The sequence below is a fragment of the Amblyomma mixtum genome, chromosome 2, assembly GCF_055824585.1.
Source record: "Amblyomma mixtum isolate Tamu chromosome 2, ASM5582458v1, whole genome shotgun sequence".
NCBI classification, from domain to species: Eukaryota; Metazoa; Arthropoda; class Arachnida; order Ixodida; family Ixodidae; genus Amblyomma; species Amblyomma mixtum.
In genome coordinates this window covers 99,664,876-99,681,871 of record NC_143013.1, presented here as the reverse complement: position 1 = coordinate 99,681,871, position 16,996 = coordinate 99,664,876, and the positions used below count along the sequence as shown (strand labels likewise).

At 47.4% G+C, this 16,996-nt stretch overlaps 1 protein-coding gene across 3 annotated transcripts in view; it reads left to right on the top strand.

The window, feature by feature from the left end:
• Positions 1–16,996, top strand: part of LOC149360280 (N-acetylglucosamine-6-sulfatase-like) — a 49,490-nt gene that overhangs the window by 17,657 nt on the left and 14,837 nt on the right. For all 3 annotated transcript variants that reach the window (XM_089572235.1, XM_089572233.1, XM_089572234.1), the window contains exons 6-10: positions 902–1,000; positions 2,352–2,525; positions 3,223–3,305; positions 6,305–6,423; positions 9,770–9,873. In XM_089572235.1, the coding sequence (XP_089428361.1) occupies positions 902–1,000; positions 2,352–2,525; positions 3,223–3,305; positions 6,305–6,423; positions 9,770–9,873 (579 nt within the window). The remainder of the gene's footprint in view (positions 1–901; positions 1,001–2,351; positions 2,526–3,222; positions 3,306–6,304; positions 6,424–9,769; positions 9,874–16,996) is intronic.

Genomic DNA, 16,996 nt, shown 5'->3' with positions numbered 1-16,996 from the left:
ATGCGTGCTAGTGTCCGACGACCTCCGGGGAAATCTTTCGGCTTAGAAACGATAGAACTTTGTACTAAGGGCCAAATTCACCAAATAGACTTCGGGTCTCTGTTGAAACTCTAGTCGCTAATCCGCGCAAATTTCTGCCGACTATAGAGAAGTTTACACCAAGCCCTGAGTCACTTGTGCTGAAAACCTGCTTCCACTTGAGCTTTTCTGAATTCCTGTGAACCCCACGGAAGTGCTCGAAGCGTCTCGCTTTTTTCTTGCAGCTTTGAATTACAGGTAGTTGGTGTCAAACCTTTACAGCATTACCTAGTGCGACATAAAAGAAAGGCCTCAATAAGGGTTTCTGGAGGGAACCAGATTACTTTCCGACGCGTGGACATATTTCGACAGTTGCTACTCTTGTTAATCAGCCATTTTGTTAATTTCCGCTTTCCATTGATGCTCGGAAGGGGTTTTTTTGGCAGAATATAAAGTGAGTATGCTACATATCCAGTTCATGTGCGCGAAAAGTTGCTAAGACGCAAAACTTTTGGCGAGCGCTTTCAGTCCAGAGTCAGAGCGTTATCCCCTATTGGCCACACAATATTCCCCGAAGACAAATAAAGGTATTTACGAACCAGGCGAACAACATTTGAATTCATACATGGAAATGGAAAGGAGCATGTTGGAAATCAGGAGGGAATGCGGTGGCGTAGGAGGTTTTTGAGAAGATGGAATGATCGATAGTCGCAGCTATCGCCCTAAAACACAGTTACTCCTTCTAAAAGGACTCATCCCGACCTTTCGGCTTTTTCGTGCATGCAGTGCTCATAATATCAATTATATTCCCTACTGAAGTTCCGCTTTCGAGCTTTGTATGGCATTTCCGGAAGTGTTTTGGTTGCCTATTCTCCTGACGCAGGTGGGAAACTCTGTGTACTACAACTACACTCTCTCGGTGAACGGCGTACCGGAAAAGCATGGTGACAATCCAGACGAGGACTACCTCACAGATGTAATGGTAAACAACTATAAGATCATCTGTCCATGGTTCGACAACAGGCACAGAAAATTTTCCACTACGAAATTAGCAGAAAAACTTATAATGCACAAACAGGTTTCATGTAATCGAAGTATACAGCAGTGTTTAAGTATTATTTAGCTTTAATTCGGTACTTAGGTTCTTAAGCTAGTTAGGGCTTAAGCTTGGTCTAAGACTAGGAAAGGAATTCCTTGGAGTTCAACCATGAAGCAGAAGAACAAGCAGTGTGTGCTAATGAAAACATACAGAGGAAGTAAGTATAAGGCAGTGTTAAATATTTTAATGAGGGCTAAAGGAAGCAAGAAGTTTCTTTCACGTAAACTAGTCGACAGATGAGCAGACGACACTACTGCAGCGCCTTCCTCGACTTATTTTTTTTGGCGAAGAACAATCACGGGCCACATTATCCTTTCTTCAAGGACAAACTGCCAATGGTCGCACTGGCGAGGTATTCAAGCCTGCTCTGTAGAGAACGGATCACTGGAGGCATAACTAACAATGTGAAAATAAATTTAAGCTTTACTCCCATTAAACATACCTGAAACCATATGAAACGGATTGTCATGGCGCCATCTTCTCTTCTTTTTTCATCTGTGGGCATTGTTGTCGGAAGCGCTCACGCCGAGGTATAGGAAGTTCTCGCAATTGAGCTTCATGGTATAAAGACGTGAGCTATACATAGCATACGATAGTTCTGAGTTTACGCTGCATATTATGAAAATACAAGGAAAGAAAATGCGACGTTAACAGCAAGAAATGAACAGCGAATGATTCAGAGCGTAGGAACGAGAGAATGTGGACGTCTCCCACAACACAAGAAAAACAAAATTATAGAAGATAGATAGTGTCGTGTTCATTGCAGCGACCGGTTTCCAGAAGAGTACAAATTGGTTTCCTTTATCCGAGCTTAAGTAATGGGAATAGCTCTGCTATACTAAAATGAAAGCACATGAAAAAATAAAAATTTGTCATTTCTATTAGGTAATTCATTGTGAAGTTGAAAGTCAATAATTACAGCGAAGAAAAGTTTGGTAACTGAAGGCTTTTGTCTTATTCTTACCACCGGGTCACATCCATTTAATTCTCATGAGCAAGATGTTAACAGAATGAGTTCGTGAAGCGTCTCTCTCTACACAATGAACTCTTGAGAGAAGTGAACCACTGTGCACAGGTATGCAATGTAAACTCCCAGGTTTCAATTGGAGAACACGTGTGTTATAATTTTTGCGTTCGTATAATTCGTGAAGCTAGGGTACGCTAATGCCTGGCGACAAATGGCTTTTGGCAACGCACACCTGGCTATCACCTTGATATTGCGTGCTCTCTGCAGGCAGCCAAGGCGCTCACCTTTCTGGAGAACCGGCCCGACACGCGGCGTCCCTTCTTCATGATGCTGAGCACACCGGCCCCTCATCAGCCGTTTACGCCCGCCGAGCGCCATAAGGACGCCTTCGCGAAATTGAATGCGCCCAGGACACCGTCGTTCAACGTCAGTGCAAACGGGGTAGGGATCTACATTCCGCGGTTTTTCTCAATGTCAGGTAACCCAATGCGGTGTCGGCCTTCCCTTACAAATTTTTTTAAACAGTCTGTAGACTGTTCATAGTCTTCTGTCTATGAAGTCTGTAGACTCGCTATAGACAAATCCTAGAGAACAGTCCATAGGCAATACAAGTGCCATAGACAGTCTTTAGACAATCTATAGATTTATGGCCATACACTTTTAGTTGACTTTTGTCTATAGACACTCTATTGACTATGAACAGACAAAAAGAAGTATCTATAGGAAGACAACAGAGTCTATAAGAAGTCTATAGCCTGTCTGTAGACCAATTTTATAAGGGTTATTCCCTGCTAGCGGTTGTGCGGCCTGCCTTCGATGCATCCCTCTTTTTCACCTCATTTGCTTTTATTTTTAGCAACATATACCACTCCTTAATTCGAGAAAATTGCTTCAGGCTTAAGAAGGCGGTATGTATAACGCAGTTATTGAGTAAGCACTGAGCTCTTCGAAGCGTATTAGCTAAATGCGTGATATTGAAGAAATTGAACGGTATGTGAAATTAGCAAACTGTGCTGCCGGTATATACTGAACACAGTGTACTACTCTGGCGTCTAATGGTAAGTACTGATGATAATAACCGACTGCACTGACAACCCCACGACCAGGGTTGCTATTCGAATCACAATTTGTGTTCCAGACAAAGCACTGGTTGGTACGGCGAGCCATTCACCCGATACCAGAGGATGTGGTTTCCTGGATCGACGAAGGGTACCGAAACAGGTACGTGAAAGCAATCGCAACAACGCGCAGATTAGGTTAGGAACACCAAGTCGTTAATGTGATGTCTTCATTCTGAATATTGTCACGACCCCAGGAGAGCCGTGCAGGTAGGCCTAGAGGGAAACCCAAGCATGAGGTTGGTCCTTGTAACCCCAGAGCTAATTCTAGCACAAATTCGCCTCTCCAGCCAACCACCGCTTCGTTGTCTTTTCGACCAAGCGCGGAGGACTAGCAGTGCTAGGCACGTGGCATTATCACCCCCCCCCCATCCCCCCCCAGCGAAAGAGCATTGGGTCGATGCGAAATCAGGTGTGTACAAGGATAGAAGAAAATAAAAAAAAAATAGGGATGAGGCGAACATACAATCCATGCTAGTGGGAAGGAGGGGAGAGTCAAGTCCGTATCTCATGGACCTGACTGTGGATAGCATCTCTCTCTCTCGAGGGGACACACTATAAGGCTGCTGATAACATAAATGGAGTGCGCAGTTTTCTATTATCCGCGTGAATAAAACAAACAAATATAGAAAACAGAGATGCATTCAAATTTTGCCTCTGTGAATGCTTTATTTTTGATAATTGGTCTCAGCTGCAGTAGGTGTTCTCGGAATTACCTAAGTGGATGTTGACCGTGTTCTTATCTGCAGATACAACCAATTTTGAAAAAGCGCTTATTTCCTTTCATTTCCTTGCGAGCACGAGAGTAATCCAAGATTTCACATTATACCCAATGAACTCGAAATGACTGAGCATGAGAGTTTTGTGCCTAGACACTGATCAAATCTTGTACTCCCGCACATTTATCAGCAGTAGTTATTTTAAAGCCCTTATTGTCTGCTTCGTTTTACGGCAACTGCCAAGTGAGGTGCTCTGTTTTAAGGATAAAATTTTCTGTAGCTGTTGCGCATGACTCCGCATATTATGAACCTTAAAGGGCCCCGACCAGGTTTGAACATTCCAGATAAACACGCCCAGTGCAGTGCAAGCTAGGGCCGTTAGGCTTCGTGTCTTCGGTACGTATTACTGACATACGCGCCCTGAAAAACGAGGAAAATAAAGTCCGTTCGTGCTCTCTTTCGACAAGCCAACCTCCTATTCAACTCCTCTGAAGGCATTGATGAAGCAACACAGCAGCACACAGTTTTATTGGTCCACCATTGTTTTTGCACGGGCGTATGGCGGACAACGTACTGTGGTCTCTTAGTTGACCTTGATGTTTTTTGTTGCGCTTTCGTTTTGGTACAAGGAAAACGTACATGATAGATTTTAGTTCCATGGCCTTGTCCATTTTTGTGCCTGCGAATTATGGGTACCCTGCCGTTCGTTTATCGTTAAGCTCTTTAATTTTTCTTCCTATTTTACAGTGCATCGTTTTTTCAGTTCGCGCGTGTCCGTGCCCCCGCCATCAAATACTGATTTTCACACGTACTGCCACACAGTATGAGCCGCTATCTTGAGGCGACTGGTTCACATCAATAACGCAGGGATGCGCTGTCGTAAATACGACAGGAAGCAAAAAAATAGAAGCACCTACCGAAGCGGGACCATGACGCAGGCATCTGATATATTAGACGCCTCCACTTAAATGTGGTAGAGAAAGGGATTTCACTTGGGGATATTTGTAGGCTGGATGATGAGAGAAATAGGCGCGGAGAAGAACGGCAAAGAGAAGGGCGGTAAAATTGTTTGGTTGTGACTTTACTTCATTATTAGACATCAGTGCAAACAGACAAGAACGAAAGAACGGTCACTGCACCCGAGTTCTGTCTCACAACTAGTGTCTCTATTTCGACGGTAACAGATATAAAGCACAACAGCTAACACAAAAAAAAACATTAGAAGATCTGAGTACAAAGCAGGTGCATCACAGAGGCCCAAAACAGAGAAACTGCACCAGGATGGATAGGCTACTTCACCGCTGCTGCAGGATACCCTAGCAAAAACGAAGTCGGCGCTCGTGTGTGCACGCATTCGCTTTTCTTTCGTTCTTGTCTGTCTGCGGTAATGTCTAACTGTGAAGTCACTTCAGATCACGCAGTTGAGTATGCACTTGTGGTGACTTTGGTGACAATATTTTTTGAAGAAAAAAATTGCATACGATTGTTCTAGATATGATGCCTGAAGAACGGCGGAGTAAAGATTTCAGACCAGATAGTAGTCATGTTGGCAAGGGGCCTTTAACAGCACCGGAATAATCGCAAACACAATAGGAAATTTATGCGGTTACAACAAATTTTTGAGTAGTATATTAAGACCTTCCCTTCTGATGACAACAAAAACGCCTGAAGTAGTAACACGATTTCCTGTATGCATTGCGCAGTCCGTTGTAACGACAAGGCGAGTTCAGTAGTGACGACAGGCGACTTAACAATACTACAGGAAAATCTCGTTCCGTGAAGACGACCAAATATTGGTCGCATTTGGTCGCAAGTGCCGTAACCTGGTGCACTTGGAGCACTGTGGTTGAAAAGTATTCTTAGAACATAGCCGCTAGCATGGCTGCGCTTAGGAATTCGTGAAGCAATAGTCTGTACCCGCGCTATATATTCGAAATAGCCGATGAATTTGATGTGCTCCGCCTTTCTCATGAATGCAGCATCCAAATGAAGTGTTAGTTTTTACACGACGTTTATCAATGTCCGTTAACGACACCTGACGGATTCATTTTCATAGATACCTACAAGGCTTGCATGCAATTTGCCTGTGTCTCTCAGGGCCCTTTTAATGAGCTTAAATCAGATGCTGTCGTGCAGGATGTTAACTCTTCCATTTGGGAACAACGGTGAGGAAATCGGTAAACGAGGGAAGTAACGAGTACCGAAACTGCACCGGGCACTCCCACTTGGTGCATAAATAGCCAGAAATAGACTGAAAATGCTAACAGAATAATTTTGTCATAATATAATGAAGTCACCAGCGAAGAGTGGGTGTTTTTGGGCTCCGCTCCCGGAAAAAACAGCACCTGAAAACACTTCCTGTGCCCACGGCTGTCCTTTTCAGGTTGCGAACACTCTTATCCGTAGACGACATGGTATCCGACGTCATAAGTTTGCTGACATCAAAGCAGCTCCTGAACAACACCTACGTCTTTTTCTCTTCCGACAACGGCTACCATCTGGGTGCGTATTAGGCAGATGACCTCCATCTTCAGGAGCAGTTGTTCCCCGACGTGCATTATCTTATTGCGTACTTTAATCGGATATCCGGAGCGTTGCCCTGAATCCGCAAAGGAGCGCAGTATCCTCCGCCACAAAATAAGAACTGAGGTTCTGTATCCAAATCGCCCATTTAAACCGCTCTTCGGCTTCATGGAGCAAGACAACTTGTTCCGGATCACCGATTGGAATGCGCCATTAAAAAGTTCAATGCGCCCATGAGCTTGTCGAATTAACTTGCAGCGCATAGAATAGATTGAGCGACAAGGGGGTTTTTCCGGCAAGTTGCTAAGAATGGCACAATAGTAAATTTGTTGCGAATTATTGTCACTGAGGCAGAGACGAGGCGCCGGCGATTTCTGGCTGATGTTTTATTTATTTATTTGTGTATTTATTTATTTATTTATTACAATACTTTCAAGGCCCCAGGGGAATTTTGCAGAAGAGAGTTAAATAAAATAGTAAAGTCATAATACAGCAAAACGAAAACAAAATGTAATAACGTGCCAGAAATATCGGCAACCTAGGTGGGCTGGCGGCTCCAATCGCTGGCCGTCTTCAGTATAAATGAGTTTAAATATGCGCTGTTCCGGAAGTATGGGTGCGTATCTTGGGACGATAATCTGTACGAGGTGATATGAACGATAGCTAAGTAAACAGATTCCCTTTCAACTGGGGATTATGAAAGTACCTAAATCACGTGAACAGCTAGCAATCCGGGGAGTTTTCTGCGAAGTTAAAGGCTATGAAGGACCGAAGTGTTTTCCATTGCATTTTCTCAAGCTGTCCGGGAAAAGTGCGGGATAGAACTGCTAGCGCAGCCAGAGCGATACACGTACAGACAGCTGTTTGGAAAATATTAACGGCGTCGGCGCTTAATCGGCAACATTATCTGCGCTTCAGTGGCTATTATAAACAACGTCGGGCTCAACCTGCGCCATCTCTTAGAAACGTTTTTTGTAGCGTACATTTAGTGACCGTGAAAGCCTAATCCCAACGCTGACGAGACTGGCGCTGGCGGCGGTGGACTTTCGGGTTATAGCGCCGTCTGCTCTGGCCATGTTGTGCATGTCGCAGGTAAGCATTGGTTTAGGCTCGTGGCAATGTTCTAGGTCGCCGGCGATGCAGTGAACTAAATGACCTTCTGAGATACAAGAGCACGCAGAAAAACCAGCCGAAAATGCCTTTTCTCCCAAACTAGAAAGCACTGAGAGTTATTCGGCAGTTATGTCGCACAACATTTCTTTGTTGCTTGCCCGACTTCGGCTGTTGGAGCTGCTTGTAGCGCAGTAAATAGCACTCCGTCTTACTATTCATCGGTAACAAAATGGAGGTAGGCTGAAGCAAATGACATACAGGCTGAAGTGTACATAATCCAACGGTCAGTGATGTGATTTATTCGTATTTGAGCCCGCTGAAAATGGCTCCTCCTCAAGTTACATGACACATTAGAAATCCATATTCTCCCTTATAAAGCCGCTATTAAATTAGCCTGTTATTTCGTTTCGTTTATATATAGGGAAATGAAACTGAATTGTTCTAGCGGAAATTGTTCGTGAATAAAAATAGCCTTTTTTTATGCTATACTGAGACCTGCTGGATGATGTTCAGGTGTCAGATTCCCATGGGGTGGTAACGAGTCCCAAAACGTTTTCCTAAAAAGATTTATGCTTTATTGTTTTATGTAGCCCAAAGAGACTCAAGCTATGAGCGACGCCGTAGTGGTAGTCTAAGAATAACTTCGACCACCTGTAGTTCCTTAATGGGCACCGGCATCGCAAAGTCCGCTCTTCTCTAGCATTTCGCGTCCACCAAAATGCGACCCCCGAGGCCGGGATCGAACCCGCGTCTTTCAACTGAGCTGCTGAGCACTATAACTTCCACCGCTACCACAAATTATGGCAAACAAGAACGTAATTTTCTTATACCTCATGCTCTGAACAGCTACGAATCTTACCAGCTTAGCGAGTATAACATCCGACCACACGATTTAGAAGTGTACTTTGTAAATAATATTCCATAAATTCTTGCCATATATTGTAGTTTGTGTATGTACCGGTGTCCTTTTCCCGTTTGTCATCAACACACCAGAGTGTCACTTTCAAGTGCACTTTGTTTAGCTGTAATGTTTTTGCTAGTTTCAATACTACTTCGCTGTATAACAATCTCTTCAACCGTAAATATTATAATCTGTTTGCTATAGTGTGATTGTATGCGACCTGCCACGGTTGTATGTATGTGTTTATTTTATTTATTTTTTGTAATGGCTTTCAGATGAGCCACTGGGGTCTTCAAGCTATTTTCTTTAGCTTTTGGCCTGTGGCTTATTCTAAAGAGTGTTTCCACTTTTCCGAAATAAAGTGAACCTTACTACTATAATCACCATTAACGTCCACCTGAATGGAACCGCACAGCTGGAAAGAAAATGACGCACTATCAGGAACATTTCCCATTTATAGGCTTACCAGTTGAACCAACTAAACTATCCATCAAAAGTTAGGTTACAACAATTATTTCCATTTACAAAATAAATGGCATAACTAATTTGTAATTCGTTCTTGTCGACATATGCCAGAATGAGCAATGGCATGGGTCGTATACTTGCAGCCGAGACGGCGCATGCTGAAGGTTCTCCTTTCTTCAACATATCACCCTCAGTTTCCTACTGCGGTTGTCCCAAAGAGCTGAACACGACAGTGTCTTGCAATGAATGTTTGCTTCTCTCGAACCTGGGGGCGTATTATGTAACGATTCATTTAGTTTCTGTTTCATTTGATCCTATATGCCATTTGTCGCTGCGCCCGGTGAGGTAGGATGTGGAAGAAGGCATCACGCTGGCGGTGACCGAAACGTATCCATGCACCCACTTATTTGCATAAGCTCGTCCCGAGCCCATGTGTGGCCCGCTCGTCCCCCTGCCCCCGGCGAACCGGGGCCGACGAATTAAGGAGCACGACGCCGCGTTTGACATGCCTGAAGACTTCTATCGACGCAAATTTCATCTCGACAAAGAAATCTCGCGCCGGGTTTGAGGCGCATTGGCGCAGCAAGATACCTGTGACTGGGCCGGATTGGATGCGGCACAAGTATATAGGGCGGCTAGCAGCTGCGCGACCAGACGAACCAAGGCGGTGATTGGTCGATTACGTCCCTACATCTTTTTGCCTTCGTCAGGGCTGACGACGCGGCCACATGAAGCGAACACAAAATCAATCATTACAAAATGCATCCCCAGATGCTTCACCTTGCACTCTGGCCTACGAAGTTTTAACGCCACGCTAAAGAGGCTTTGTTTTGTCCTCATGTCCAGGTCAGTTCTCACAACCCAAGGACAAGAGGCAGCCGTACGAGACGGACATCCACGTCCCGCTGCTCGTTAGAGGGCCGGGAATTGCCACTGGCAGGACCGAGAGGGTGAGAATGCATAGAAGAATTTGATTGGTTTATTGGAGTTTAACGTCACAAAGCGACTCAGGCTATGAGGGACGCCGTAGTGAAGGATTCCGGAAATTTCGACCACCTGGGGTTCTTTTAACGTGCACCGATATCGCACAGTACACGGGCTTCTCGAATTGGATGGATGGAAACAACTTTATTACACCAAAAAAAAAAAAACCTTCCAGGGTGGCCCCCTACTGGTCCAGGAGACCACGGACTTGCGCTTCACGTAAAGCCCGATCCACCAGCCATTTCTGGCAGGGCTGAGCGGTCCGTAAAGCAGCCTCCCAGGAAGAATGAGTGGGATTGGGGATGTGGGGTACTGCCTTTGGGGAAGGACATTCCCAAAGGTAGTGGAAAAGTGTGGATCTGGGCACGCCACAGGTGGTACAATCAGGAGGAAAGGTGGGGTGAAAGCATGAGAGACGGTGGGGGAAAATAAAACAGCCTGTCTGTAATTGTCGCCATGTGGCGCTGGATGAGGGCGACAAGGTACTGTGGGGTGGTGGCAGTGTCATGCGGCTGAGTTTGTAGAATGTTGTAATTTGATGATATGTATACAGGACCGATGTAGCCTCTTTCGCAGGGTTGGGTGCCTGATCATCCGGGGTCCGGGAGGAGAGTTCTCGGGCCAGCGCATGAACGCGCTCATTACCGGGGATCGAGGCATGCCCAGGGACCCACGACAGAGTAGCCGTTCGGTCGAGAGAGGTGACTGTGGCAAGAATACGATGTGTTGCCGGCGTCGCCACGCCCTTTAGGTAGTGGCGGTACGCGGCCTGGGAATCTGTGCAAATTTCGGCTACGTTTTTGTCAATGGTGGAGAGGGCCAGAGCAAGTGCGATGGCGGCTCCTTTCGCTTCTGCAGGCGAATTAGTCCCGATAGCGGCGGCGGCCCCCTCTGTGCCGTCTTCATAGGCTGCGACTGCCGTGAAATATCCTGGTTTCGAATTTTCTGCCGCGTCGACATAAAGGATATCGGAGCGGTTGCTGTATGTTTTCGTGTAATAGCTCGCTCGTGCCTGCCGCCTACCCTGATGGAGACTAGCGCTCATATTGCGCGGTAGGGGCTTCTGATATATGTGATCCTGAGTGCGCAGAGAGATTATGTAAGGTGTAGGACTTGTTGGGGTGGGAATGGGTGGATTGAGACGTAGCTGTCGCAGTAGGCGTTGTCCTGTTTCTGTGTGACTCAGGCGGACTAATTGGTTGGTGCGTTGAGCCTCTATTAATTCGGTCACTGTATTGTGGGTACCAGTGGCCAGGAGACGTTTCGTGCTAACCGTCCGTGGAAGACGTAGGGCAGAGGTGACAGCCGTGCGTATTAGGATGTCTGCCTGTTGTGTTGGCCGCTGAGTGAGTATGTGGTATGGGAGGTGGTATATAATGCGGCTAATGATTAGTAGTGCATTTGTCATATTGAGGGTCTCCCGTTCAGACAGCCCATGATTGCGTGCTGCCACCCGCCTGATAAGTGCAGCGACCTGTTTGGTCTGTTTTTGCTAGAGCTGAAGGGTGGTGGTTTCATCGAGTGTGTTGCTAATGAGAAGGCCGAGAATCTTCACCTGAGGCACAATGGGCACTGGATTGCCGTACATGTGTAGTTCGATCTGAGGGTCACTGGGGAGGGGCTTCAGTAGCAGGAGTTCCGATTTATCTGGAGAGCAACGGAGGCCTGTGTTTGCTAAATGAGTGGTGGTGATGTCTACGGCAGATTGCAGGATATCCTGGGCTGTTCCAAGGGATCCTCCCGTTGTCCAGAGGGTTATATCATCTGCGTATATGGCTGTGTGCAGCCCTGGGATAGCAGCAAGGGCCTTTGCCAGTGGAGCTAGGACAATGTTAAAAAGTAAAGGTGAGAGAACCGCCCCTTGTGGGGCACCCCGGTTAGGCAGGGTGATAGGCTGGGAGGCAATATCCCTAAGGTGGAGTTCTGCCGTGCGTCCCTGAAGGAAGGCCCGAATATATTGCCCTATGCGGGTGCCGCATCCCGTTGTGGCTAATGTCGTGAGGATATGGTCATGGCTTATTGTGTCGAAAGCCTTATGAATATCCAGGGCCAGTATGGCTCTCGTACTGGCTGTACGGCGTCCCAGCTTGCCAGTGGTTATTAAAGAGCTCCGTGAGTTCCTGGAGGGAGACTTCGTCCAGATTGAGTAGTGCCTTGTACGTTATGCCATCCGGCCCCGGCGCAGTAGAGCGGCGAATACTGAAGAGTTCTCGGCGGACTTCGTTTAAGGAGATGTCGGCATCAATTTCTGGGTTAGGTGGAGGTACATTGGGTGGATCTGCCGACTGAAGAGATGTGGGTATATAAGTGTCCCGTAGTTGGCCAATTACGTCGGTGCCCTTTTGCAGCTCTAGTTGTATTAGACGTTCTGTGTTTACTTGTGTCTGAAATTTAGTGGTTGTTGGGTCCAAGAGAGCACGTAGGAGGGACCACGGGCGTTTGGTGCTTAATGTACCCTTGAGGTCGTTACAAAATGTTGCCCAGTTTGCGCGGGCTAGCGTGTTCACATATTCTTCTGCCTCGCGAGTGAAAGCGGCTATGCGGAGTCTCAATTTACGATTGTGTCGCTGGTGACGCCAGCGCTTGAGAAGTCCCTGTCGGGTCTCCCATAGATGAGCAAGATGCGGATCAATCTGCGGTGCCTTAGGGGTATTTTTAATGCTTTTGCTGTTCGCCTGGATGGCCTTCACCAGACGGTCAGTCCAGTCAGTAAGAGTACGGGGTTCTCTTGAATCAGCTGCCAAATATAAGCGCAATTTATCCCAGTCAGTGAGAAGCTGCGAACGAGGGTTGAAAAAATTGCGAGGAACTTTAGCGGCTAAAGTGGTGAAAGGCGAAAGCCTGAGTGCAGCATTCTGCTACGCGATTGTTCACTTCACAATCTGTTGGTGCATTAATTAGCTGCCAATTAATCACGCTTAAGCTTCGCCTTTAGGAGTGGAACGCGAAAGCGTGTTGTAGCGCTGCCAGGCGGTCCACGGAACGCCACCACCCGTTCGGCGCGATGCGTTGCCCTTTGAATGCAACGGTTTTTGAGGAAAGGTTCTACGCCTTGCTAGTCGGTAAATTGGTTTTTTGAGGAAAGGAAATGTATCTGTCGCTCATATCTCGGTGGACACCTAAGCCTCACCGTAACGAGAAGGGAGGAAGATGGGAGTGAACGAAGACACCGTATTCACTAGACGCGCCTTTGTTCATTCGAAACCAACGAGCTGGCATGGCGGAGTGGTAGCGTGCTCGTCTCGCACTCCGGAGACCGGGGTTCGATTCCCGAGCTCGGCCAATTTCCTACCCGGTTTTATTTATTTATCTGGTCTGACTAGAAAGGATAATTAGGCTAATTGGTTAAGTAACTCCCACTAACTTGGAGCATCACTATACGATCCCTTTAATTGGCTGCATGGTTAGTAGCCAAAGTACAATTGGTTCGCTTGAAATTCGCGTACTGTGACGTCTCGACTGTTTCGACAAATTGAAAAACGTGACATTTCTGTCGACAACTTCTGCTTACAACGATGAGGCATTAAAGGCTTCCACCCTAAAATCTTGGAATCATAAGCTATAATAGTGCAGACTGGAAAGTGCTCACTTCCAAGGCTGTCTTGGAACACCGTGTGAGATTTAACGATTATGTTTGGTGTGGCCCATGTGAGATCGGGTGTGGTGTCGCGGGTGACGCTTGTGCCAATGCGAGTGGGTACGTTGGGGTTTGTGATGAGGCCAAGGTTGTAATCAGCCATTGCGGTAGAAATCAGGTTACCTTTAGGGGTATCCGAGGTGTATCCCCAGTGCGTGTGACGTGCATTAAAATCACCCACCACAAGGAGCTTTGAGGAACGGAAGGAGCCCAGGATGCCCGGAATAACTCTGCCTTTATCTTTAGGATTGCTGTATATGTTAATAATAGTGATGATAATAATAATAGTAATAGTAATAGTAGTAATAATAATAGTCCTGGTGAGCTGAGCTCTATCGCGGTACATTGAGTGCCCTTGCTGTCTGGGGTGTTTGTTGGTGCGCGGTCTAGTACCGGCATGGATGCGAGTGTCAGGATTGCCGTACGTGGTGTAAGGGCTGCCGTGTGATAACCGCGGATATGAATGTGATTTGTTTCCCTATCTTGCAGAGCGATGACATGGGGGGGATTAGGGGAGCTTGCTATACATGCGGCTAGTTGTGCTTGTTTTCGGCGTATGCTGCGACAGTTCCATTGCCATATAATTGTTTCTGTTGGTGTAGTGGACTGTCGTCGCCGCCGACCTTTTCGCGTTCTATTGTTCTGCTCCATGTTGCTGGCCTGGAGATACTGAAGCAGCGGGTTGAACTGCGCGCTGCTTGCGAGGCAATTCCTGATGCGGTACAAGTTCGGAAAGCTTGTTGATGCCGGCTACATGTTTTTCCAAGCGTGTGTTAATCGTAGCTTCTATCCTGTCAGCCATGGCATGTATCAACTGTGCCTGGGCTAGTATGAGCTGTTGCTGCATCGCTCCAAGTTGTTCAGCAACTATAGTGTTTATTATGGTAGTGATTTCTGAGCGAAATTCAGCGGAACGTATGTACTGTTTAACCGCCTCTTGAGGTGTAATAGGAGGGTCAGGGTTTAGAAAAGAGGTAGGAGTGGAGGCTGCTTGGACGGACAACTCACCCTTTTTAGCAGGGCCGGCTTCTTTCTCGGGTGTAGCGTTCCGGAGTGACTGCGTCTCCTGGGACTCCTGGATGTGGGCTGCGCAATCACTGGCTTTCGAGGTACAGGCCCGTGGCTGGGCCCCAGAAGGGGTTGAAGTTGTGCGAAATCGCGTTGCAAAGTTTTATATCCGGCGTTCATGGTGTCCACACTGCGCTTTTCCGTTTGGTTTTTGCAATCTTGGTTGTCCGGCGGTTCTGAGCTCTCGGTCTCCATGGCCTGCTCCAAAGGTGTCTGAGCAGCCCTGGTGGCCACTGGGCTTTCCTTCCTCAGTGGTGGGAGGGGCGGCCATTATTCTGTGCTTTATTTCTAAGGTTTCTTTGGATGCATGGTGAGTGCCTTGCTTTGCCCGTTGTTCTGATGCCCTTTCGTGGGAATTGTTGTGCTGTTGCTATATCCTTGCTGTTCTCCCAGCCGGTCGGCTTGGGTTTGGTTCAACTTGGGCCAATGCTCATTCCTGGGTCGATGCTCAGTCTTGTGCTCCTGCTCAGTGTTGTTCTTCTGCGCCGTCTTTTGCTTCTGCTCAGGCTTTTGGTTCTGCATTTGGCTCTGTGCAGCAATGTCTTCATAATGATGGCGTCGGATTACGGCTTCATCAGCTTTGCTTGTCTTTTTCCCTCTTGTGCTGTAGTTCTTCTGTCTTGCCGGGCAGTTCGTGTCAATGGTGGAGTGGTTCGATGTGTCGCAGACGATGCAGTACTTTTTGCAATCGACATGTCCTAGTGGAGGATTGCGTACTCCGCAATTGTAGAATCTTTTCTCCTTCGGAGTGGGACAAATGTCAGCAAGGTGCCCTGTTTTCAGGCAGCATCCGCAAACCTGCATCACTGGTCGGAATGATTTGAACCTGTATTTTATGACGCTGAGGTAGACAAACCGTGGCACTGCTTTGCCTTCGAAGGTATACAGACATGCCCCTTTGGTGCCGAAGGGCCTCGCTTGAATAATGTTTATTTGTTGGGGATATGTTTCCGTGCAGTTTAGTAATTCCTCTTCTGATGGTATCGGTAAGGCGCCGGTAATGATGCCTTTACATGAGTTATCTGGTGAGGCTGCATAAGCGCTCATTGAATATTGCTTTCCTCCTAGATTGATTGCTTGGATGTTGCATATCTGTTCAGTGAGGTCCGGATCTGGGGTGCTCAGAATAGCGATGTTTTGCTCTGGCTTGATCCTGGCCCTGGCCTCGTGGGTCAAATGGCGGCTGAGCTTGAATTGCAAAGCAGCGAGAAGTGACCTACCGGAGTTCTTATGCAGCGTCGCCCCTCCACGCAGACGTATTACCACCTTGTAGTCATCATGCGGCAGCCTCGGTAATTTGATGGGGCGTGCGGGTCGTGATCTTTCGGCAGCTGTGTGTGCTTCTGCCTCCGTTACAGGTTTGAATCGTTTTTTGCGTGCGTCGATCATCCTGAACCATGGCGTAGCCTTCGGGTAGGCTTCAGTCCTGTCTGGTTGCGTCCCGTGCGCTAGGCTCCCCTCCGGTGTGTCGGTGGTAGAAATTCCGGGCATAGCGTCCTGGGTATCCATGTCGGCAAGTTCGTGGACTCCCTCCGTTGCCGTGGAAAGCGAGCACGACCCGCTGTGGCTGGATGGGAAGGCAGCGGCGTCGGCCATATGAAGCGTTGACGTGGAACGCCGCTCCGCCGCGCGCCGAGGCGGCGTTAACATGGAACGCGCTCCGCCGTGCGCCGCCGAGAGGGGTTAGGCTTAGTGCGGCAACTCCACTTCGCAGATCTTCGTAAGGTGCTTGTGCAAAATACAGCGTACTCACGGACAAAGGAGTCCTCGTAAAGGTCCCTTGGGTGTTCACTGAAGCCTGAGGTAGGAATTTAGGGAGCTATGAATGGTAATTGGGAAAATAAAGGCGAAAGTTCACAGCGCCCATGTGAAGCGCGTCCGCTCTGCTCGGCTCCCCCTCTTCAACCCCTCTAGAATTTTGCCTCCCTCGAAATTCGACCGCGGCCGGGATCGAACCCGCGTCTTTCGGGTCAGCAGCCGAGCGCCGTAACCACTGAGCCACCGCGGCGGGGGGCAGGAATTTGAGAGAGGGAGATATATGTTAACGGAAGGAATGTATGTTCAATGCCGTAGCGACCCTATTTATGACATTTATCTTACTTTTTTAACTTCATATGCGAGCTGACCTAGTAGATGCCTCACTAGGATAAAAAACTGGTGTATCTTTCCTGGTGCCTTGTTTCTGAACGTCTTCTTGTATCTTTGACTTACTGAAAAATTCTTTCTCATCTATTTGTCCCATCCTTCCCGGTATAGATAGCTTCGCCAAAAGTTAGTAAAGAAGGTTAGTAAAGAAGGTTGAACGTCGTGCCTGTGTGACGCTTCTTTCTGTCGTTTTGTCGTTCGTTGGCTCGCCGGATATGTTACGTTCCCTGTGAGTGTGT